The sequence below is a fragment of the Serinus canaria genome, chromosome 3 (genome assembly GCF_022539315.1).
Source record: "Serinus canaria isolate serCan28SL12 chromosome 3, serCan2020, whole genome shotgun sequence".
Classification (NCBI taxonomy): domain Eukaryota; kingdom Metazoa; phylum Chordata; class Aves; order Passeriformes; family Fringillidae; genus Serinus; species Serinus canaria.
In genome coordinates this window covers 481091-505837 of record NC_066316.1, presented here as the reverse complement: position 1 = coordinate 505837, position 24747 = coordinate 481091, and the positions used below count along the sequence as shown (strand labels likewise).

The 24747-nt window shown below is 42.8% G+C and overlaps 1 protein-coding gene across 1 annotated transcript in view; it reads left to right on the top strand.

Moving 5' to 3' along the window:
* Positions 1-24747, top strand: part of SNAP25 (synaptosome associated protein 25) — a 61238-nt gene that overhangs the window by 20218 nt on the left and 16273 nt on the right. The window contains exons 2-4 of the mRNA XM_018918047.3: positions 12690-12827; positions 13455-13496; positions 21688-21736. Of these exons, the coding sequence (XP_018773592.1) occupies positions 12756-12827; positions 13455-13496; positions 21688-21736 (163 nt within the window). The 5' untranslated portion in view covers positions 12690-12755. The remainder of the gene's footprint in view (positions 1-12689; positions 12828-13454; positions 13497-21687; positions 21737-24747) is intronic.

Genomic DNA, 24747 nt, shown 5'->3' with positions numbered 1-24747 from the left:
CCTCTGCCCTCAGCTGTGTGCCCACTCTGCTTGAAATCTGGAGCTGTAGGATATTGACAGCAGAAGTGTGGGAATATCCAGGCACAGTTCTGGGAAAATCCTCTATCTGCTGAATTCTGTGACTTGTTTGTGACCAGACTGTGGTTACTGTCGAATGTTAGCCATTAGTTTGTTTTTGCTGATTTTATTCTTGCTGTTTCTGTTGTTAGTATGTGAACTGCTCTTGTCCCAGCTCACTGCTGTGGTTCATCTTCTCACTCAGCAGCTGAGTGAGAGGGCTGATTTGTGCTAGAGCCAAAAAACCTCTTGGCTGTGTTATGTGTAGACCTTCACATTTGATCCTCCATCTCTGCAGCTCCAGGTGTGCATTATGTCTTAGAGGGATATAAGGCAGCCTGGTTTTCTGCTCTGTTTCAGGTATTTTGTGTTCTGTTTTCCTCGTGTCTACAGCAATGGATGCACCCTCTTGCCACCAGCAGTAGTTGTACCTTCACAGCTCAGGGATCTGGGCACTGAATATTAAGGATTTCAGCTGGAGCCCCCATGTACCTCTATGGTGCAAACAGCTGCTTCCCAAGAGCCAGACTGCTGTGGCTAAGAAACAGTTAATTGTTGTTTATTTTATTTACATGATCAAATTTAATCTCTTCTTTTACTGTTCAGCAGAGCTCTACAAATCTCATGTGACCTCACAGGACTTACCCAGCTCCCGAATTTCCCAAACCTTTCCCCTGCAGATTGTATCACAGCCCGTTTCAACATATCCATTCCCCTTAGTGAGAACAAGAACTGCAGCAGGGAAAATGGGGGGCTCTTTCAAAATGTTTTCAATTCCATCCTTTCAGTGCCAGCATCTGTGGGTTGATGAGGGTTAATGATGCAAGTAGAACCTGGGGAAGGGACAACAATCCCATAAGGAACCGGAAAACTTTCTACTCCCAAACACAAACTGAAAGGAAAAGGTTAGCAGCCAAACCAGACCATCTTGCATGCCCTTGCAGGCCTTAATTTCTTCACAAACATGAGCAAACTCAATAAAAAGAACCAGCTAAATAAAAATCCCCACGCAGAGAGAAAGATGTTGATCCTCTGTTAAAACAGTTTGAGCGGAAAGGATTTTGCAGCCTCTCTGTTAATCTGCCGATCACGTGGTTGAAAGCAATGCCCTTGAGGCACTATCCAGCCTGTTGTTGAATTGATTGGTCAATAAAAAAAGAAAGGAGAAAGAAAAAAAGAATAGAAGTTGTGCTCTTGTATTAGTAGAGCTAAATCCTCACCTGCAAGTCTGGGCAATCTTCCCTGGAGGAGTGCACTGTGAAGGCTGAAATGGACTTCTGAAAAAAGAGGTTTCTAATCAGCCTTCTTCGAATATGTATTACTGATTCCTGGAAAAGGAGTAGCAGCCAGGAATTAGTTGTAGGTGTGAATCAGAAAGCAGCAGTGGCCTTTGAAAACAGGTGAATAAGTTTTGCATACCTGTGGGCTGCTATTATGCATTCCTGTGGCTAATACAGCTTGTTGCTTAGCCCAGAAATGTCAATGCTTTCAATATCTGACTTGCACAACTCTAAGTGCAATGTAAGCATCCACTGCATCCACCTTACCTCTTTGTTCCTAATTTATTGGTTTTGATACAGGTATCCACCAGTAGAGAATGGTGGGTATGACCCAAGGACCTTCCCATTTAATCTTACAGTTGTGCCCAGTGTAGGAAGCTGCCAGATCTTCTCCCTTCTCTGAACAGCAATTGCAGCACTGCAGGATTTTGGGAATGGGTCTGGACTGGTCAAGGGTCCAGCTTCCCTTCAGGGAGATGAGCTGTTTAATAGCAGCAGGAATTTTTGTTATCATGAGTCTGTAAAAGAGCCTTGAAATAATAAAATTTAAACTTGTAAAAGGTTTAGTGATTTAAAATTGGGTTTCCAGCCCTTTCTGTTACATAAGCTGCCTTCAAAAAAAGATACTCTGCTGTGTCCTTAAATTATGCCTGCTGCATTTTATGTACTCACACGTCTATCTGTGTGTCACCTGTGTACAAACAGAGGAGGGGAGTTACAAACTAAATAGGGTTCTTTCTTTTTATAACATGGTTGTAGCTATTTCTTTTTTTCTTGAAAGGAAGTAAGCTTTTAAAGTTCATGAACTCTCCTTCAGCTTTAAATCCTGCATCCATAGTTTAAGTTCCTAGCAGAGACCATGACACAAAGTAGAGGAGAGAGGAGCCAAGGGTAGGAAGTGGCAGAAAGTGAGCCCTGAGCCAAGACCATGGCAAAGCACGAGCCATCCTTGGGGGATACTCAGGGCACCCTCAGAAAGGTCAGTCTTTTCCTTTTTGTTTTGCTTGTTTGTTTTTAAAGCTCCTTTGCCCCAGAGAAAACCCACTGGCCATAGTGGGGAGGTGCAGGAGACTCCTTTTGGAAAGCAGTTCCTCGAGGTGATGGGCTTTGACTCAGGCTTGCAACCTCTTGTGCCTTTGCTATTTTCTGATGGTGCTGCATCTTGATGTGGCAGTACCCTCACCACAGATGGCTGCATGCACAAGGAAAACAGCCCAAGCTGGGAAGTTCCCTTCCTTCTTGCTACCTGCTTCAGATGCTGTATGACAGAACAAGCAGAAGGCTAGGTAGATGGAACATGAATAATCACTGAGAACCAAGAATCTCAAAGACAATGAGATAATTTCTTAAATATCTCTTTTTGCTGTCCCTCATAGTGAAAAAGATCGTCCTTCCGTTAAAAATCCAATTCTACGAATAACATCACCAGCCCAGTTTCATAATGCTTATATTTTGTCAGCTGCTGATTTGACTCTGACGACTTAGTTAAAGAAGATTTCTGCTAAAAATATATCAGCCCACTGCTTGAAATGCTTTTACCACCAGGCAGAAATGGAAGGATGAGTATTATAAACATAATGAATAGCTTTGTTTACCACAAATACATGTCAAGAGGGGAAATGTTGTCTATTTACTTTCCTGGTGCTCTCACAGTCACAGTGTGTTTTACTCGCCTATTAAAATGTTTATATTTAGTAAGAGCTGCATTAATTGAATTTTTTTCATTTCTGTTAAGGTTCTTACTGGTGTTACACAGCTCAGGGGCAGGGGTAGGTGTGAGTCCTGGGCTGCAGAGAAGTCTTGCAAACTGCAAGCCATGCAGAAAGCAGTGAAATGCCAGCTGAGTGTGCTGACAGCCCGTAACAAACAAACCATCAGGGGAACACCTTATTCCTGTCTATCACTTTGAAATCAAAGCTTTGGCAACATCAGTGCTGACAAGGTTAACTGTGTCACTGCCAATCTTTTCCACATTTTTCCCTCCTGTCACAATCAGCAGCCATTCCACACTAAGCCTGTAAACGTGCTACTTAAACTCACAGCTTGTTTCATCCAGTCCTAGGAGTATTAGGACTAGTGAAGGTGGGATAGCACCAATTTTTAACATACAAATGAAGAACTTCACATCTGTTTTAGGTGTGAAGTTATTCATTATTATGTTCAATTTAACTTTTAAAAAATCACTTTCAAATTAAACAAAGTTATCACAAAATTTTCTCCTGACTTGCAGACTTACAAAGACTGCGGGAGAAATGAGCTCTGCTTTGTGTCAGGCCAATGCAAATGTGCTCCCTTTTCTTACTGTAATACTCGTGGGTTTCCTTTCTATCATCCATTTAGCCTAAAAATACCTTTTTGCAGTTTGTGGGTTTCCTTTTCATCATCCATTTAGCATAAAAATAATTCTCCAGTTTGCAAGTTTCCTTTCTATCATCCATTTAGCCTAAAAAAATCCTTCTTCAATTTGTGGGTTTCCTTTTCATCATGCATGTAGCCTAAAAATGTCTTTCCTCAGTTGTCAGGCTGCCTTCTTAGATCATTATGAGAAATTTGAGGATTAGCTCTGCTGGTTTTGCATTTGTTGCCATTGATTTGATCTGTGTGTAATACAAGAGGGTGGAACTCTTCTGACATTTTGCGCTGACTTTGCAGAGGCAGAGAAGACATAGGAAAGGTTGAGGCAATGTGGAGCAAGGTCTTTTGAACAACTGCTATTTAATGCTCTCTTGCAGAAGCTCAGCTCCCTTCCTCTGTTGCCACTGGGGCTGCTCCTCTTGGTTTGTGAAGGCACAGAAGGAGGCTCCTCACCCATGGCTTGTTATGGTTTGGAATGCTGAGGGGTGATGGTTAACCTAAGCCAGGAGATCTGGAAGAGGTTTGGATGTGTATATGGAATGGAGGCTGGACCAGGAGCTCTGGCACTCTTGAGAAGACTGTGCAGAGGGAGCAGTTTCTTTTGACAAACCTAGGAACAGCAAATGCAGCAGGCCTCATGGAGCCTGGTGGGAATGCCCCAGGAAAATTAGCCATGCAGCCTTCTTATTCCTTGCTGTGCCTTGAATTCCTCAATAAATGTTTTGCAATACTTCCATTTTATATTTCTATTCCATCTCAGAGAAACAGAAGGGAGCAAGTTAGAGCCCCAGGAAAATCTGGCAGAAAAGTATTTGAGATGCCAGGCACTTCTGTTTGGTGTTTCCACACTCAAAGCTGCCCCTCCACACACTGCTGGCCTCTCTGAGAACCATTGTCACTGGCTCATAGCTCCACCTGCAATTCTGACCCCACTAATGGCAGTGGTGACACTTCCTCCAGCTTGAAACGGGGCGTGACTTTCACCACCAGCTTCTAAAATTGGCCATTAATCAGATTTAGTGGCTTAGGAGCAGTATAAAGAAAGCCAGGTTGGAATCAAATTGAAGAGAGGCTGACTGCTCATTGTTGCTGCAGTGATGGCCAGTGAATATTCTGAAGACCTGAATGGATTTAGGGTTTGAATTCTACTGGAAATCATTACACAGTCAGAAATCTCATCCTCCAGCTAGTCAGCTGCCTTTAGTTTTTTCTCCGAGATTCTGGCCTCAGAATGCAAACAGCTTTTCACAAGTCAAGATGTTTTCTTTAATCCTCTCTACTAATACCTGGATTTCTTGTTCTGAGCCATCAAGATCCAGCTATGCCAATGGCAAGTGAGGTTGTAGGATATTTTGGAGTAGGTATCTCCTGGAAAGACAGGGAAGCACTAAGCCCTTTCAGCAAAGCCCATACCCTCATTTAAAATACCCTGTGAAATGCCAGCCACCCTTTCCCAGAGAAGACTAACTCAAATGGAACTGGCAAAATCAAGAGCTGCCTACCAAACAATCTGTCTCCCAGGAAAGGACTAACAGATCTCATCTTTCATATCATAAGAAATTCTGGGAAACGTTACAAGTCCTGTTTCTGTACCTCAGAGAGAGAGAAGGAGAGAGCAGGGAAGAAGAGAAAATATTTAAGCCACAGGACAACACCAGCACAGGAACAGGCCGCTGTTTCCTAGCTGGGAATCAATTTGTGCCAGAAGTAAAACGTTTTCCAGGTATTGGAGAAGTGAGGGTGTGGACTCAGAACTAGTGGGAGCACAATAAGCTTAGTGATTCATAGGACATAGCTTGTTAAATTATAAATGACGCTACATGAGACAGGGAGCGGCAATAACAGGGAATTTGATTCACAGCAGGCTGTTCCTGTTCTGTTCAGGTTTCTGCTCTGTGCTGCCAGTAGATGTGGTGGTGCCCACTCCCCCTAAGGTTTCTTTCTTCACCCTGCACCTCTCTTCCTGGTTGCTCTCCCAGATGAACAGAACAAACATTTTTGCCTTAGATATTTTTCTGTTTCTGTGGGAAAGCAAAAAAAAAAAAAAAAAAAAAAAAAAAAAAAAAAAAAAAAAAAAAAAAAAAAAAAAAAAAAAAAAAAAAAAAAAAAAAAACAAAAAAAAAAAAAAAAAAAAAACACCAAAAGGAAAAATGTGTGGGTATATAGGTGCAAAAATCAAAATGACTGCGAAGAGATAACACATTGAGAGGTTTGTTTTCTTCTAGCAGCAAAGTAAAATGGATAGAAAGTCAAGTTTCTATTACTCTGAGGTGACATTGTTACAAAATGGCTGGTCTACGGCACAGTGCTTGTATTTTTGTGGTCGGGAGCCTGGTGAAGCAGCAGGCTCGTGTTGGAGGAGCCTCGTGGAGCAGCCGTGTTGCCTGCCAGCTGACAGGGGTGCCAGCATGGCAGCACAGTCACCAGCATTTATCCCAAAGTCCCAGGTGTCCTGGAGCCCAGGGAAGGTGCTGGTCCATGCCCTGGAACACCTGCAATTTAAGTAGGACAAAACAAGGGCAAGACAGTAAGGAAGAGAAGGATTTTATCTGTGTTGTGGAGATGGGAGACAGATTCAGTTAGATGTGGAGAAGCAGTCCCATCAGAGGGTATCCAGGACACCTGCACGGTGCTGATGGATAGAGCCAGCAGCAGGAAACCCAACCCCTGCAGCACCTCACACAGCTCCAGAGATCTGCCTTCAGGCAAGGCAAGCAAGCCCTGAGAGTAAAATGAGTTGCCGAAGGTGATGCAGGAAGATGGGTACAAACTGGGAATTACCTGCCTCTCCTAAATTCAGATTTCCAAGATCTCAGTGCCTATCTTGTCCAAAGTCACTGTCTGACGAGACCTCACTGGCAGGCATTACTCTTTACTGAATATCAAGCAAGAATTTAGAGTGAAATTGGTTATTATCCCTTTACTCTGTCAGCTTGGGCTGTGGAAGTGGGCCCAAAGGCTTGAAGCAAAGTGCAGGAGAGAGATGAAGTGTCTGTGCCTTGGGTTAAGGCTGACAGACCCAACAGAAACACAGCTCGAGCTTTTTGGTTTAATCCCTACCACAAATGCTAAAAAGGTGTTTCTTTGGAAATGAGAACTTTGCTGAAAATCTTGTGGATAAATTAGATCCATGCAATAGGTGCTGGAGAACTGAACAGAAGACTTCCTTCAAGATTTTCTTTCAAATCTATTTAGAAATTAAATCTAAATTAAAATTCTGACTAATTTTTCATGTTACATTTTGTGCCACAGTGTAAAATGTTTAAATAGGAATTTTTGTTTCAAAATTATCTCATTTCCTCTCCAAGTGCTTTCAGGTCAGTTAAAATACAGAAAGAGCAAAAGCAGGGCAAGTTTAGTTATAGACAGAATTATTTGTGTTAAGCTATGTGTCAAAGAAGATGGAGATGACAGAAGTCAGAGGAGTTGGAGCTTGTGAGGGCCGTTGCTGAGAGCCCACAACCTATAAAAACTCCATTGCCAACTCCCTTCAGTTTCTCACCAGCTGTTGCCTGTCACACTGACTGTGGGCAGCACACATGTGACTTTCCTGGCTTTCTGTGGGGATCTGCCTTCCAACACTCCATCCTCAGCACAGCTTCAGGGGGAGCCTGCTGGTGTCAGCAACACACACGTGTAATGGTTTCTAAGCACCCTGGCAGCAGGTTCACACTTTTCATGTCATTTCATTCCCCGCTGGTGTTATCAGGCTGTTCCTGGGCTTTGGGGTTAATGCCAGAGCATTTCCTATAACACAGCTGCCAGAAGCCCCTCTAGGGAAGGCTTGTGAAGGTGGTGGAAGACACGGCCAACGTGCTGGACAGGTGAGCTGCAGAGAACTCCTACTGGGCAGTGGTAGCTGTTGAGGAGGTCCAGCAGGATAAAGGATGTGTCCTGTGACAGGAGGGTCCTACATATCCCCAGAGCTGTCTTGTGCCTGATCCCATAGAGGCTGAACACCCCTTGGATGCCACATGGGAAGCCAAATGAGGGGCAACGGTGGAGAGCAAGGATGACCCCCTTCATCTCCTCCTTTGACAGTGTTTCTTCTTCTTCTACCAACAGCCAGACAATAGCAGCAACCCAAATTCCACCTTTAGATGGCCCAACATCCATCCTGAGACACTTGATTCAAAGTCTCTCCTCAGGTTTTCTGTGGTTCTACAAACACCACACCACTGTGGTAATGCTTTCAATTCTACAAGGAGGAGGCACAAAGAGTGGGATTGACCAACCCTGATTTTTTTAGTAAAATAGCCAATGCAGTCATTTTCTGTCTACAAATATCTATGGGAAGAATAGATGTGTCCTTTAATAACAGGGAGAGTGCTTAAAAAAAGAACATTATATTGCTGTGTTGCCTTCACCCCAGTAAATTGCAGCATTTTCATTTTCCTGTATTTATTGCATTGAAGTGTTTATATCACTGTGAAGCAAATATTTGCTTTCAAAGGTCAGTTGCTGTATCTCTCTTCCTCTGGGGACAGATGTAGGTCTCTCTGAGCCTTCAGTATTACTCCATAGAGATTATATAATGTTCTTGCTATGGGATTCTTCACTGCATCTTGGCACTACTGAAATAGCAGATGCAGAATTCAAAGTATAATAGGCAGTGCCTTTCCATTAGCCAGTCTCTGTATTTCTCTCTACCATTGTCTGTGGTGCTTCTGTATGAGCACTGGCACAAGGGATGAGACTGTCTGCAGGGAGTTTGATGGAAATGACCCAAGTGCCTGGAGTTGCTGCATTGTGTAGGAGACAGGGAGCACAGCCTGGAGCATGCTGTACATGGTATTTGTAGGAGTGTTTGGGCTTTTTTCTCCTTTTCAAAGAGCACCGGGGATGTTTGTGTGTGAACCCAGAGGATTTCCTTTTCTGAAATGGAAGAACCAAGGTCCACATGAAATTTTGAGGCTGAATTTGTATAGGCAATTACCAAAAGTATAAACACAAATTGAGTCAATGTAGGGTCTGTAACTTCTGTAGTAACCTTTCTTTTTTTTAATCAAATTTTTAGATTGAAAGGGCTTAACATATTACATCCCTACTTTGGTTTTCTGATTTGTCATCTCTGCAGGGACTGTAGATAAAATAAAATGCAGTTTAAGTTAAAAGTACAGAGTACACTTTGGAGAGTTTATTCCAGTTATATTAGAGACTCCTAAGGCAATTCTAGGATTTCGATACTTGGTTCAAATTAACTTCAATGAGAATAGAGTGCAAAATATCAACTAGTAACAAAAATATAAGTTCTGCAGGGAATTTAGTACCCTAAGTCCTTGATATTATCTGAGGCCTGTTTCTGTTCTACTTAAACAAGTGCAGGTTTCAGTGGGCCTGAGCCAGACCTTATGCTTTTGAAAGTCTGTCTAGTATCAGTAAGAGCAAATTTCATCATGGATTAACTTTCCTTGACCATTCCTGAAATTGTTAATTTTCAATGCTTTAAAACATCAGGAGTTTTAAATGAAAGCTTTTTATAGGTGTTCCTAAGAAACACTATAGAGGGAGAACTGTTACTTTGTACTTCAGAGCAATAATTCCCTTTAAAACATAATTCTTCTCTCACCAGGATTTTTATTGATAACAGGGTTTGTTGTTGGAAATTCATGACACTGGAATGGCAATTCAGCCTAAACAGGACTTTTCAAGGAAAATCCTATCTCTAATCTGTTTTATTCCATGTTATAAATTGCAAAATCTGAAAAAAAAATTAAACTCATTCCCTGCCATCTACAAAATATATGTAGTTTATCACACTGTGTGCAAATCAGTAACCTTTATTGATTCTTGGGCATGGTTTTCTATTAAATAAAGTTGAATCAGCACAGCTGCGGGGCACTTCTGTTTATGACTAAAACTTGATGTAAAATGACTTGTCTGGAAGAATGCTTTTTGCTATTTCTCAATCCATGCTAAGTGCTTTACAAATACCAAACAATCTCAATAAACCTGTCAAGTTCCATCACTTGCTGCACAACATCTCTCCGCTTACACGCTCTGACACTTTTTTAGCTTGATGCAAAATAAGACACGTCTGTCACTAAGATGCCAACTGATGGTTCTAACAAACCAAGAAGGGTACCTAAAAAAACCCCACAAGAGCATGGAGTGACAGGACAAGGTACAATGGCCTCAAACTGACAGGTAGTAGGTTTAGATTAAATGTTAGGAAGAAATTCTTGGCTCTGAGGATGTGAGTCACTGGAACAGGTTGTCCAGAGAAGCTGCAGATCCCCTGTCCCTGCAAACATTCAAGGCCTGGTTGGATGGAACTCTGAGCAACCTGGCCTGGTGAAAGGTGTCCTTGTCCATGGAAGGGGATTGGAATGAAATGATCTTTAAGGAACTTTCCAACCCAAACCATTCCATGCTTCTCTAAAAGTCTCTCCACGTTTGTTTCCTTTTGTTTTCTTTTTTTGCACCACCCATTACCACCACTGGCTCATGATCAAGAAAATATTCTAAGGAAAATATCAAAAGTCAGTCTGGAATCTACCTGAAAATGGCATTTTCTGTGATTTTTTTTTTTTTTTTTATCTGAAGAGACTGACGAACAGTCAATAGATAAATTGCTGTTGTCAGTAGAAGCCCTCATGTCACCTCCACTCACTTACAGGTCTGTAATTATTCAGCTCACACTGGATATGCTTAGAAAATGAACCAAATTCCCTGCTAGCATCCCACCCTCTCACTGATGCATCACCTCCCACTTTACAGCTAGTGAGATGATACCAACAGGCACAGAGCAGAACCACTTTCCTGCTCATCAACATCTACATGTATTTACCAATTAGACAGTCCCAAAGCCCTAAACAAATTGTCCTGATTTTGGCTCAAGCTCAGTGCTACTACTCCGCCAGCACAAGTGTAGCGAGGGGTCCAGGCAGAGGAGAATATTTTAATCAGATGCTCAAAACTAGGTCCACAGATTTAGTCTTGGTATTATGGTACAGAGGCCATGCTAGAAATATTTCACCTCTGGGTTATGCCGCAATCTGGGGAAAAAACACAATTTGTGAAGCAGTGACCAGTGCTAGAGCCAGCCTGTACTCAGTAGGACAGGAGTTTGGAGCATGGTTCTTTACCAAAATGACTTCTTCTTATCCCTCCTGAGCATGTTCCATTTGCTGACCAGCAGCAGTGTTTTTCTGGAGCTGAGTGCTACGAAGGGCACCACCAGCATAGCAGCAGGGTGGGAAGGTTGGGGTGGCCTTGAGAGTATCCCCACACCTTCACATGCCCTTCTGGAAGAGACCAGTTCCCGGTTTATCTTTCCCTCCTAAATATCCAAATGCACCATGTTTTTGTAAAGCTCATTTCCTGCTGTTTGTGAGCATCCTTGAAGTGTCTGATACCAGCCTGAGTATTAGCCATGAAATTAAGCTCTGCCTTTACATCCGCTGGGCTTGCAGATGAGTTGCCTAAGCTTGGTCCTTCACACTGCTGTGACCATGCAGCTGGCAGGACCAGGTGGCCTCCTTTTCCAGCAGACATTTAGGCTCCTACACATGGTGTGACCCATCACAAAATGCCAGCCTCCCTCTGACGAGGATGTGGCGATGTGTGCAGTGATGAAAGTAGAATATCGTGCCAATAGCTGCAGGGCTGACTCCTCAAGATGGATTTCTTCCTGCTGTAGCTTCAAAGAGGAAAAGCAACCACGAGTGAGGGCACAGCTAATGTGAAGGCATGAAGGTCACATATTCCCTCTCAGATAAGAAAAACAGCAGATCTCTTGCTGCAGCTGCAGAGAAAATGCAAGGAGCTGTCTGCTTTCCTTACACCTTTCTAAGCAAACCAGGTGTGATCCAGGAAATAGCCCTGCCACTGAGCTCTACCTGCTCAGCCCATACTCCTGATGTCCTTATGCAGAGCACCATCGAAGAGAGGTTTAATCTCCAATATGTAGCAATTTCTACTTTAACAGAGCTGTTATTGCTAAAATTTTAGAGCCAAAATTTTTCTGCCCTGACTTATCTTGTTTCATAAAGGCCACACATATTGCGAAGACAGGACAGAAAACAGCCCCCAGGATCCTGCCTTCCTTAGAGCAGCTTTGCTGAAAGGGGCTGCTTTTGTCCTCTTTCTGTAATTGAGCATGATGGCATCTACTTTATGGCTGTTTACTTGTAGTCTCCCACAACTTCCCCACCTCCTCTGCACCTGCAATTAGGTTTTCCTGCAATGAACAAATCTAGCATTCAGTGAGCAGTAATTTGCAATGTGCCATGCTTGAATCAAGCAAAGAAATAAGCCAGTGTTGTTGTTATAAAGACCTGACAGATGGTAGGAGGGCCCGCCTTTCTTAATCAAGTCATGCTCACTAATCAGAGCTAGCTTGAATTTGTGACAAAAAAGAAACCCTACCAAATTGAAGATTAATGGGCTGCATCCTGACCTCTGATTAGGACCAGCTCAGGGGGGTCCTTCTGCATCAAGAGGGATAATGAAGATCAGAATCTGACCTGCTTTGTGGAGAAGTTGAAAATGCCAGTTAGGTCCTACCACCACTCCCCCCAGAGTGAAGGGTTCTCCCATGTAGACTTCTCCCAGTCTAGCTGTAAATATTATTTCATAGTCTGAGCGACAGCATGGTAGATAAGTCATTAGCCAATGAAAATACGCAAAGTTTTATAGTCTTTAATTTAATTACAAATGTGTTAGCTGAGCATCCAGCCTTCCAAGCAATGCAGCTGAAACATAGGACATGAGTGGTGGAGGCTTGACCTTGACCTTCTTCACATTAAGCCTTTCAATTCTAGAGAAGAATGAATGGGTTTCAAGATTGTTTCTGGCAGCAAATAGGATCTCCTGAGTGTCCAGCTTCTGTATGAGTTGCATTTGAAAAGTTAAGAAAAAAGGAAGTATTTGCTCTCTACTACATAGGAATTACTATCCCGAATGAGACTTTGGGTGAGGAGAAGGATGTAATAAAAGTGCTTTTGTGGGACTGATGGTTAAGCAGAGCTCCTAACTGCACTGTTTCTCTCACAGCAGGCTCACCAAGCAGCTGAGTGCAAATCCTGATCTGCAGCGTCCCCTAACACCCCCACAGCTAAAATGGCGGAAGACGCGGATATGCGCAATGAGTTGGAAGAAATGCAGCGGCGTGCCGACCAGCTTGCTGATGAAGTGAGACCAGTAGCTAAACTGGGAACTTGGGGCTGGGCTTGGTGTGAAACGCACAGCCAGAAATAGGAGCTGATCCCACAAAGGATTTCTAGAGCTCTTTTCCATCAGCTTTACACTGAAAGTGGAATTGGAAATTAAATCAGCTGGGGTAAAATTTAATGTTGTGCTCAGTCCAGATTAGGGAATTTATTGATCATGAGTTTGGTTTAGGTATTAGATTGTGCATCAATTTGACTGGCCTCAGAGCAAAAGGCAGCAATTTAATATTTTCTGAGGATTCCTTCGATTTGTCAAACTTATTAAATGTTAGAAGTCACCAGTTATGTTTCTGAAGAGTCATAGCTGAAAACCGCAGGCTTTATTTTTAAAGTGGAACACCTGCGGTTCCGAGCAGCACTGCCACAGCATGTCAGCAAGGGGAGCACAAGCCTTGGAGACTGCAGCTGCCTCGAGGTGTGCTGCATTAGCCATCCGTGGAGCTGGAGAGATCACCAGTGCCCTGCTGATGGCCTGATTTGGAGGGGAGGGAGAGAATGCAGGAAAAAGATCCTGTCAGCATGAGCCTGCACATTAGTGTTGGAAAGCATCACTTGCCAAATCTCAGTGTTTTTTCCTATTATTTTTCAGTCCCTTGAGAGCACCCGTCGAATGCTGCAGCTTGTTGAAGAGGTAAGGACTTGCATTTTATTTGCACTTCTGTTGAGAGCAGAAGTGATGGAGAGCCTGACACTGGAAGTGGCTTTGTTTAAATTCACATTGCTAGGGCCTGGCCATGGCTTTATGTGCCACTGTCCCTGCTCATCCCTACCCCTCACTAGGGCCACGCACGACACTGTTCACTGGACGCCAAGGCACTGGTTTGGTCATACCTGAGGATGCACTGAGACAGGATTCTGGAGATAAATGAAGGAGACAGCCTTTGAAGGTGACCTGGAATCAGGGACAAGTGGCTGAGTTTGCTGCAGAGCTTTGGGAGCCTTGTGAGAGGACCACTCTCATGTCTTTGGCATAACACTGCAAGAGGGGAAGGTGAGAAGGGCCCTTGATCCATTTTCCCAGTCTGCTTTAAATACTTCCCTCACCATAAACACTTGCAGCTTTTTATAGAACATTGGCCAGCACAGCATTTAAACGCTATTTCTTTATGTATCTCTGAAATATTTATCAGGATGTCAAGGCTCACAAGATGTCCTAGACTGACCACTTTGGAGTTCTCTGATTTCCCATGGTGCTAAGGAAGGGGGCTCTGGCTTGATCCTCACAGCTAATATCTGCCTGGAGGGAAAAAAACAATTCACTCTGGCCATATTTCACCCTCTCCACAAAAGAGGGGTTTAAAAGTTGGGAAATCTCAACTCAGTTTAGTTTAGAGTGTTCAGCCATCAGGTGATGGAAAACTTTTCTGCTGCCTGACAGGACGTATTATTTTCAGACACCATGCAAGCCTTGGTGCAGGAGCTGGTGACATTTTTAATCAGGGTCATCAGCACTGACAGTCCCAGTACTCCTGACAACCAGAGGAGTCTCCAGCAGAGACAACGGGAAGAAAATTACATCAGGTCTTGTTCAGGAACAAGAACAACCCCAGCCGTAGGCTTTATGGCCTTGAAATCAATCACCACTGTGAAGATCAATGGAGTCCAATTGGAGACAAAATTAAATTTCCACATACAGACAGACAGATGGGGCACTGAGCATAGCCAGCATCGCTTCTCCTCCACAAACACTTTAGATCAGGGCCCCTTGCAGCCAAAACACTCTTTTGTCTCACGAGCAATCTGTCCCTTTTTGCTGCTCAGTTCCCTGGACATGCCATTCCTAACCACCACTTGACGTCAGCTCTGTGCTGGATGCAGCTCCTGCTGAAATCTATTCAACAACAAGGAAGAGAGCCTCATATGAGTACCCCCACAGCACAAGGCAGGAGAGCCTGCTGCCCCAGAATGCCTGGGATCTAAATAGACAGGGCATATGATGAGTGGGAAGGAGAGGCGCAGGAAAGGGAAGTGATTTGCTCGGGGCCAAGCCATCAGTAAATATCAGCCCTGCCTCTCCTGAGCCGTATTTGTGCGGCCTATGCGCTGCCTGAGTCTTCCTAACATATTGAACCAGCATATTGTGAATGCCACTGCAATTTCAGTACTAAATCACAGCAAATGGCAAAGTGGGAGGAGAACTGGGCCTGCTGAATTTACCAATGAATTTTTAGCACTCTTTGGAAGAGCTCAGCATCTCTGGACCTGGCGTTTATTCAGATGCCACAATATCTTCCTGTCCAAATAGAGAAGCTGCTAAAACTAGCTCTGAGTAGTCAAGGGAGTTCTTCTAAAATGAGCTGAATATTATTTTCACTAATGTGGCTACAGAAGACCTTTAAAATTCTTCTGTGGCCTAAACAGCTGGTTGATTATTCCAATCCCTTTTCCTAGGTACTTAAAAAAAATTGCAGCATTTAGGGAGTGAGACATTTTATACCAAAAAGACAAATGGTGAGAGTATTTGAAATTGAGCTTGCACTGCTCTGATTTAATAATCCCCCAAAATCCAATTAGACTTCCTCACTTAGCAGAACCTGTCTAGTAGACAGAGATAGGAAATACTAGAAAGAATGCTTTTTACTCTGTTCACTTGATACAGCAGATCTGTTCATCCTTTCTTAGGAAAAGGATGCCTCCATGTTTAAGCATTATTACTTTTGTATGGATTAATATTGGGGAAATACAGCATAAACAGAGTGACTGGATTCCATCCTACAGACAGGAGAGTGCTGTCCATCCAAAAAAGCCCCAAAGACATGTAAGACCTAGGTGCAAGTCATAGCCTGGGGACATGTGCCCAGAGGACACGCCCTGCTTGCCCCAGAAGACTATTCAGAGTTTGGAGACTAAGCCCCGGTGCTGTTCCCAGGGAACATGGGCAAGGAAAACCAAGGATGTCGTTGCTTCTTGGCCTTATAAACCAGCTTTGCAAGAAGCTGATTTTTCTAGTCCTGGCACAACAAGGGAGGCAAGAAGTGTTACAAAAGCAGCCACCGCTTTGCCCCAAGGCAGCTCCGTACTGGAATGGCAGATTCCGAAACCCAGTTTGCTCCATGGTGCCCATCGTGCCCAGGCACTGCAGTTAATCTGCACTGACCAGTGCTCTTTTGAGCCACTCAGTGCTATAAATACCAATATTTTATGATGATGCTGTGCAATGTTTGGGCCAAAACATAAAATAAAAATGAAGTGAGGCAGAACAAGTGAGACTAAATACAGTTTGTAGCTGACCTTCTTTTTATGTTCAAGCTTTTTTTCTCTGAGGCAATATTATGCAATGCAGAATATCACACGCAGGGAAAAAAGCTGGGATTTTGCTCCCATATCCCAGTACCACTACCATGGCCTTTAAGGAAAATCAGTTGTGGTAGTATAGGGAAAAAAAGATGTTTTGTAGCTATGAAGCAGCAAGGAAAAAATAACAAGATCAGTAGTGTAAAAGCTCAGAAGAAAGCACTTAGGAATGTACAGACAAAGGGCTGTTTTGTACATTTAAATCCAGACAGGACTATCTTCTCTTATGTGAGATGAGAGTGAGGTATCGAAGGTGAAATGCTGAGCTATAAATGTCTGATAACTGGTGCTGCTCTACACAGGATACTGAACACACCAAATGCCAATTTACCAGCTGTGAGTGTACCCTGACATTTATCATCACAGCCAAATGCTTCTTAGTCTGAAAAAACAGAAGAAAAAGTGCTCTATTAATTTAGAGTTTGACCCAAACCTTGTCAAAGCTGATTTGAAATTCACCTTTGATATCATTAGACCTATTGGAAGTACTGAGCTCTTGGAAGCGTTCTCCTCAGAAAAGTGTCTTAACCAGTGTAATTCCACATATCTGGCACAAAGGAATGTGATCCATAACTCTGGCCTCTCTTCCTCCAGTGCAGGATGGGACCCCTTTGTGCGGGTTAGCCAGGGAAATAGCAGATCACGTGGGCTGGGATGTGCTTTGCCAGGCAGAGCCGCAGTGTGTGGCTCTTCAGTCAGGGAGACATTGGAGCGTTAACAGCGTGACAGGGAACCTGGAGCAGGAGCTGAGCAAATTCATTGCTACAGATGACTAGAAAATGTTTCTTTGACCACATTTTTGTCTTTAGGGTGTTGACAGTTCTCTTTAGTGTCTGTGGGAACTGCTAGCAATGTCAGCCTGTCCTGGTACATAATTGTCTGCATTAATTTATTCAAAAAAAACCTCTCTAATTCTGGATTAAAGCAAAATTCTTCATCGAAGTGGAACTTTATGTGTTCTTTACATAACTGAGAGTGTATATGTGTTTTTCAGGATACCTCCTGAAATGCAGGGCAAGTGATTTCCAGAATCTGGATTCCCTATCTGATACATCATCCCCTTATAGTGTTAGAAAAATCTTCACTCAGGCTAAACCAAAATTTGAGTAGCTGCCTTTGGTAGTTTAGGACCCAACATGCTGTTCCTGGAGGGACTGATGAGCCCTTTGAGAAATCATTCAAACTGTCTTCCCTCTTTTATTTCCATCTTGGGAAATTAGGTTCTGTAACGGCAGTAACGAGAAATGATACAGCAATGCAATTCCCCTCCAAAGTGCTGGGCAAATTTTAGTGAACGTTTTGTTGCTGGCTTGCTTTGAGTGAAACCCTCACAAAAAAACCCAAACAAACACACAAACAAAAAACCCAAAACAAAAACAACCAAAAAGTTTTATAAGCTATTACAGAAGACTAAGGAAATTGTCTATTAAAGCCTCCAAAAGGGTTCCCAGTAATGCTGTTAAACAGGCTTCACTGAAGCACTGACAAACTAAAGTATCTATGAGTTGTATTAAGCCCAAAGGTTTAAAATCATATATTCTGGTTCTTTGATTAGTAGCTTTGCCAGTGGCCAAATGAAGAACCTGGGCATGTGCTTCATATAAATGATGCAGAACCCAAACCAGTACTTCTTGTTCATTTTATTTGAGCATTAGAGCCTGGCTGAAAGATTGAAGGACATAAACTTTCCTGAAGTGGATGGGGTCTGTTTCACCGAATGTGATACATTTTTAAGTTGGAAGTGTTGTCCTCCTGCCCTGAAGGGTCATCTCATGTGCAAAATTATTTTATATATTACATATTTTACCATCTGCAGAATACCTGCATTATGGATAAACAGAGGAACTCTAGGGCTTCCAGTTTAATGGCTCAACATAAGCAATTCTTGCTGTCCCATTTTTTTATAAAAGACAAGAATGTGAGAGGTTGGCTGTGCCATGGCAAAATCCAGAAGTCCAAATTCTCCTCTCAAGTGCAATGAGAAGACAAGAAGAGTCAGAAGATGTTCTCAAAAGAGATGGGTGCTACAGATTAAAGAGCTGGATGAAAATGGCACGTGCTCTCTGAACTCTCTAGGGTCCTGTGAAAGACGCATTTTTCATCTCTCTGGCCTGAAATACCTTAAGCATTTCACTTTTTTGAGAACCCTTGTTTTGCTAAAATAATGCAGGATTGCCTCTACAAGGACTGGAAGGTCTGAAGAGATTCCTCCATTGCACAGGAGGGGAGAAATACTCTAATCCTGGCCAAGGTGGGAATTTAGCACACAGTTTCATAACACAATAGACCCTGCTAGTTCTGTGAATTCATGGCTTCCCACACAGGCTATCACTGATATTGGGGAGCACTGGATGTGTGTGGGAATCCTTGCTAAGCCCTCAGGAGCAGACAGAGCCAAGCACAGTCACTGGGCCCATGGTGATGTGAGTCTGTAACCAAGGACTCAGGGGCAGAGGCTGTGAAAGCTGTCCTTCTGGACTGGCACTTCACAGCAGAGCTTTCATCACCTGTTCCACACTGTCCCCGCCGCCAGCTCGAGTGGCACCTGCTCCACTGAGACCCAGGGGAGGTTCTGAGACACTGCCAGTGCAGGAAATGCCAACGTGCCTGTGTTTGCCCCCCAACCACTCTTGTTGGGCACATTTCTTCCCCTATATTTCTTTAACTGAGGTTTTGTACTTTCCAGAGATGCCTCAGTCTGTTGTCACTGGGGATCAGACACCAAGTGTTTCACTCCTGCTCAGACATCTGGACCATGAACACATTTTTGGAACAGTTCTGTCTTACAGAGAGGTTTGGGTTTGTGTTATCTAAGATATCAGTCATATTGGAAATACTGAGCTTTTAGAAAAGTCTGGACCTATTTTAAATGCACAAACATGATTTATTTTTTGATTGATTTTACACATTTATTTCTTTTTGGGGAAAAGTTGTAAATTAATGCTTAATAGAAATTTGGAACAGAAGGAGATTGTCACTTGATGTCTGAATCACATCTCATCCTGTTCAGTCACCACCTCTTTATTAGCTTCAATATGCTTTGGATTAGACCACAGATGCAGACAAGTTTATTCATTGCACACCCTTTAATATTTTCACATTTGTGTTAATGCTGTGGCAGGCTGTTTGTAAGAGATACAGAATTGCCTGATAAAATTAAATGGCACTGATGATGAGGTAAAGAACAGAAAATTTCACCTCTTTTGCTCTGTAGAAGGATTTGATATGAAATATAAACCATAGGGTCTAGTTCCTGAGCTCATCTCCGAGCACATGTCTTGTTCAGGTCACTGGACATCTTAGCTCTATAAAGGTGGTTTGCTTAGATGTTAAACACAGCAGGAAAATAAGGTCAGAGGGTTAAAGAGCAGTAAATATTTCTCAGCCCAATTATGTTTGATTCAGCAAAAGGTTTTGGAGCTCAATATTTGGAAGGGCCCCATGTCAGGCTGCACCCTATTTACTGAAACACAAAGTGACTCAGGACCCAAGCAGCCTTCTTGTGTTTGCATAAGTTACCATGTTTGTTAAAATACCTACAAATCTTGGAGGGGGGGGGGGAAATTCCCTGGTTACCAAGAGTATAAAAATATCCAATAAAAAACTATAGTACAGGTGGTGCTTAGCAGACACAGGGTGCTCAACGCCCCACAGAAAACATAAGCTAATTAAAGGTGTTTCTTTGTTCTAAACTGACAAACCTAAGATAACCCTTGGACCCCAAGTTTCTAAAGGCTGCAAAAATAAAAGCTGGCTGGGATTCAAGTAAATGCAGAGTGAACTTGAAGGGAGAGAGAGCAGCAGAGGGTTCCTGGTGGATGGCTGACCCGAGGGCAGCAGGGTGCAGCAGACCCGGGGGGAGGCAGGAGGCCTTTTCTGTCCATCTGGCAACTCACACAGGAACTTTTTACAAAGAGACAGCAAACCAGCCTGCACACATCTGATGTTTTTCCCAGTTTCTGCAGTGATGTAGACATTACAGACATGAACGGGAGGGCAGGGAGAGGCAGAGCACAAGAGGTATCTCATGTCTCTCTTGAGCTGATCCTCTGGAAGCACAGCAGAGAAGCACCAGCTGCACCAAGCAAACAGCCCTGAGCGTGGCAGGGTTGGGCTCATGGCTGAGCCAGCGTGAGCTGGGGGAACCTGGGAGTGCCCTGTGAGTGTGGACAGGGCAGCTCATGGCCAGAGACACTTCACTGCACCCGCAAAAACTGATGAGCAGTGAGAAGGGCAGCTGGCAGGAAGGATAACATGAGGTCCTTGATTTGCCTCCAGGAAAGGTGAAAAGCAAGAGGGTTGGTCAGGAGTTTAGTTTTCTGTTCCTGATGTAGCTGTGGGCATCTCCCTGCCCTCTGCAAAATTGATACCACCACCACCTTTATCTGTTTCACAGGAGCATGGATTGCTTTCTGTTCATGGCAACAAGTAAATTACTGCTGCACATGTCCAGGTAGCTCTGCTGTCAAGCTGTCAGGCCACAGAGGACTTACTTCATCTGTTACTGACATGCAACAGTCAGGAGATCATTCAGACCATTATTCACAGATGTTATTCACAGATGTTATCTCTGCTGCAAGCACAATGGAGCTGGTTTCCCCTTTGAAATTAAAAAGGAGATAATTTGATGTGTGATATAGTTGAGTACCACAGCACCCAGGAACCAGAGACACCTGATCACATCCTAGAGTGATGACAACGCATAATAAAAATTGTACTTGTGAGAGGTGCCCTGCCCCTGGCTTAGGCAAGTGGGAGCTGTGAATGGCTCAGCTCTGCTCCAGCCCCATATCCAGTAAAGGCTGTGGTAAGATTCCCACTAAGCTGTGGTAGCAGAGGCAGATGCAGTGTGTAGGTGTTTTGCAAATCCTACCTTCAAGCTTAATTCAAAGTCCATTAATGCTAAAGGTGTCTGTTGACTGTATTAAAACTTGGCTCAAACCCATATCTATTAGATCACTGAGCCAAAAAATATGGCTTAATCCTATTAAATATTAGCCTGCTTTAAACTGGATTTCCTAAGTAGGTAAGCTTTCTGACTTTTGTCAGCAGCAAGAGCTTTGCACAAACCATTGTGCCACCTTCCCAAACATGTTTGTGTCATACTTGTTTTCCCTGGGAATTTCTCCTGTGAGATTCACATCCACCGACAATATCAACACTCCCATCCTCCCTTCTCCTGCTTCACTGGACTTGGAGATGAACCTTCTCTTTTAGAGATTACTCTCGTGTAAAGTGATTACTTTAATCTCAAGGTCCATGGCTTTGTGCTTTCTGCAGAAGTTCGGTATCCCAGTGAATCCAGAAGGACTGATGGTACAATGGAGAGCACCTAGCTCCTCACACAGTGTCCAGGCACATAAGGCCTTTGGACTGTGCCATCAGCCCCTTGTCATTCCTTTCACTGTTTTCTTGTGTCTTCCTATGCCCCATACAAAGGGCTGAGTGTTCCCTCACTGATCTCTCTTTCTCTCTCTCTCTCTTCTCCCCCTCTCTCTCCTTACCTTGCTACCACTATTGGGATGTAGAGTAAAGATGCTGGTATCAGGACTTTGGTTATGTTGGATGAGCAAGGAGGTAAGTTCAGATTGCTTCAGTAAGGAAGTATAACCCTTCTCAAAGTGCTGTACTGACTGTGTGCAACCCTGGAAATGAGGGACAGAAAATACATGTGGCTGTGCATGAGAACCCCAAAACCTCTTTGCCTCTAGCTTTGTGCTCCAGCAGAGAAAAATGTACAACAGCTGCCTAAGAGTCTGTACTTCTTTTGATCTGCTTCCCATTAATGTCAAAGAGAGCTGCAGGCTGAACTCAACCAAATCACCATTTGATTTCAGCAAGCTTTGCGTCAAGATCCAGCTACATGACAAGAAATTTGCCTCCATAAGTGTAAAATCCAGCATTATTTATGCAGGTGCTAAGTAATTTTCCTGCTTAAATCACAAGTGAAAGACATGCAACAAATGCATCCCAAGAGAAGGTAAATGGGTTTAGTTTGTGTAAGATTCAGTTGCTTTTTGCACAGTAGTGAGACAGTGAGAATGACAGAATTTAAACCTTAAAAGGTATTCCACAATCAGCTCATTACAACTGTCCATATAGGAGGTTTCAGACTTACTCTACCTGTCTGCAGATGACAATGACAAAGACAGAGCCTGATATATTCAATACATTCCAAGAAATTACATTTTTGCCCTTCATAATATTGCAAAGAAAAGGTAGCCTTCTCTCCCTCTCAATAAATCTAATAAATCTTCATTTGCCATAGACCCACAGCCCCAGGAAAATGGTGTCTCCAATAAATCAACAGAGCAGAAATTTCTGCTACTCTCTATCAGACCAGCCCCCCAAAGGCCCTTGTTATTATTTACTATGTGGCAGGACACAAAATTATTATTAGGAAATGTTTTCTGCAGAGGTAATGCTGTGTTACTCATCAAACCTGGACAATGATAATAAGCCAGGGTATGGAATTCTTGGGAAATGGACCACAGAACCCAAAAGGACCTTTCCAGTTTTAATGTCCCTGCCTCTCTGATTCTATAATGAATGAAAAGTAATAACAGGACCTAAATGGAAAGTATTTTCATTGCTTTTTTAATGTATGTCTCATTGCTTTCCCTCCATATCCCCCATTCAGGCAAAAAAATTAAACCAAATTTTGTCACATCGATTTGTCTTGACAAGAAAAATATCACAGAGAACATTTTGTTGTCTTCAAAAAATAATGGCAGTAGAAAAACTATCACCAAATACAGAAAAGCAGAAATTACTTATGTTGAAACAGATATGGCACCTGTCTAAATAATGTGTTTTGTTTCAGCAAAGTATTATATGGTTGTAAAAAATCACAAATATTGTCAAAGAAAGTATGTTAATACCCAGGTGTGTCTTGCAATGTAATTCACAGGCAGAGTTCTAGAGACTTTAGTGGCTCCTATGTATGTTTCTGTTCCTTAACTGCTCTATTTTCACAGATTGCTAGGGAGGTTTTTTTATTTTAATCTTGAATTTTGTTGGGTTTTTAAATTATTATTTTGGAATTCTACTATTGTTAAACCCCTGTATTCAGAAGTTTTCTGAGTGATTCACTCTGTAACCATGACAGGAAGGACAATCTGAGTGAGCCAAGGAGCTGAGACTGGACACACTCACCTCTCTGGAGTCCAGGGAGCTCAGTATTAAACCCTTATTGAGAGTGAAACCTGAAATGCTTGTTGAACAGTCACAGATGCAGTTAGTCAATACCTCCAGGAAAGACTCGGAAGGTCTTGAAGCCTCTTTAAATTGGTATGGTCATGCCTGAAGTGGTTCAGTACATTTAGCTTATGACTATACAGTGTGGGTTTCTCAAGGAAAACAGACAAATAATGTTACCAACCCTGAAAATATTGTAACCTTGTACTATGCTAAATGTTTAATTAAGTTTTCTCCATTTAACCATATGTAGGTGTAATAATTGCTAATTTTTTTATTTCCTTTTAGCGATAAAGGACTTACACTACTGGGCAAAGTACCCTAATGATGACTTTGAACCCTCTGTAATTAGTGCAGTGCGTGCAGCTCACGCATGTCTCAGCAGATTATCAGATTAAGGAAATCATTTGCTAACACTGCCATGTGATCTCTTTGCAGCTGACTGCACAAGTCACTTAAGATTATTAGGTGTTAAATATACAGAAAACATGACATTGATCTTTCCAGTGGGCGGCAGGCAGAAGATCTAATCTCTGCACTTGCTTGAAGCTCTATTTCTAGGTTTCCTTACAAAATTGCTTGTTTTGAAGTTAAACAGACCTTACATGGAAAAACCTTTCTGAGCCAATAAAACCCAAGTAGTGCAAAGCAGAACTGATTTTCTGGTCTCAGTGAGCAGAAGTCTCCAGGATCATAAAGGCAGTAAGCCAAGGTAATTTCCCAATGCCAGGTATTTGTACAACAAAGCCAGCCTGGATAGCTGCTCTTGCCCAAAGGTTTAGCACAGCTGGCTGCACAGCAGGTTACAGAGTCTGTCATAACCTGCAGAGACCTGGAGCTTCACAAGAGCTCCCTGTCTCACAGAGAATGCACTTCCATGAAAGCTAGAGACTCCTCCAGTGTCCTCTGAACAATGGGAACCTGAGAAGCCCCTCTGCAACATCAAGAGTTATCATTTTTTGGGTCAGGTCTTGTCACCCAAACCAGTTGAACACAGCTCTTCCACTGGGGAGCCCACAGGAAGGAGGCAGGAGTTTAGATTTTCCTTGCTGGATTTTTTTCCATCACTAAGAAAGTCCTTCCCAGACCAAATGTGCATCCATAATGCTTACATTTTTTTAATCTGGCCTTGAGTCAAGCTCCCTTAATTAATGATTTAAATATAAATATGTTATATAAATATAACCCTTAAACTAAAATATTTGTATTTTACATGAAAAAATAAATGCTGCAAAGGATTATTGAGCAATGGCAATCTCTCTGCTTCTTTAAAACATGCTGACTTAATATCTGGATGCATTTTGGTTAAAAGCAAACAGTAGAAATGAAACTAGTAGTACAAAGTGAAGATATGAAGGTAAATCTGAAGTGCTAACACAGAAAAGGTCCCA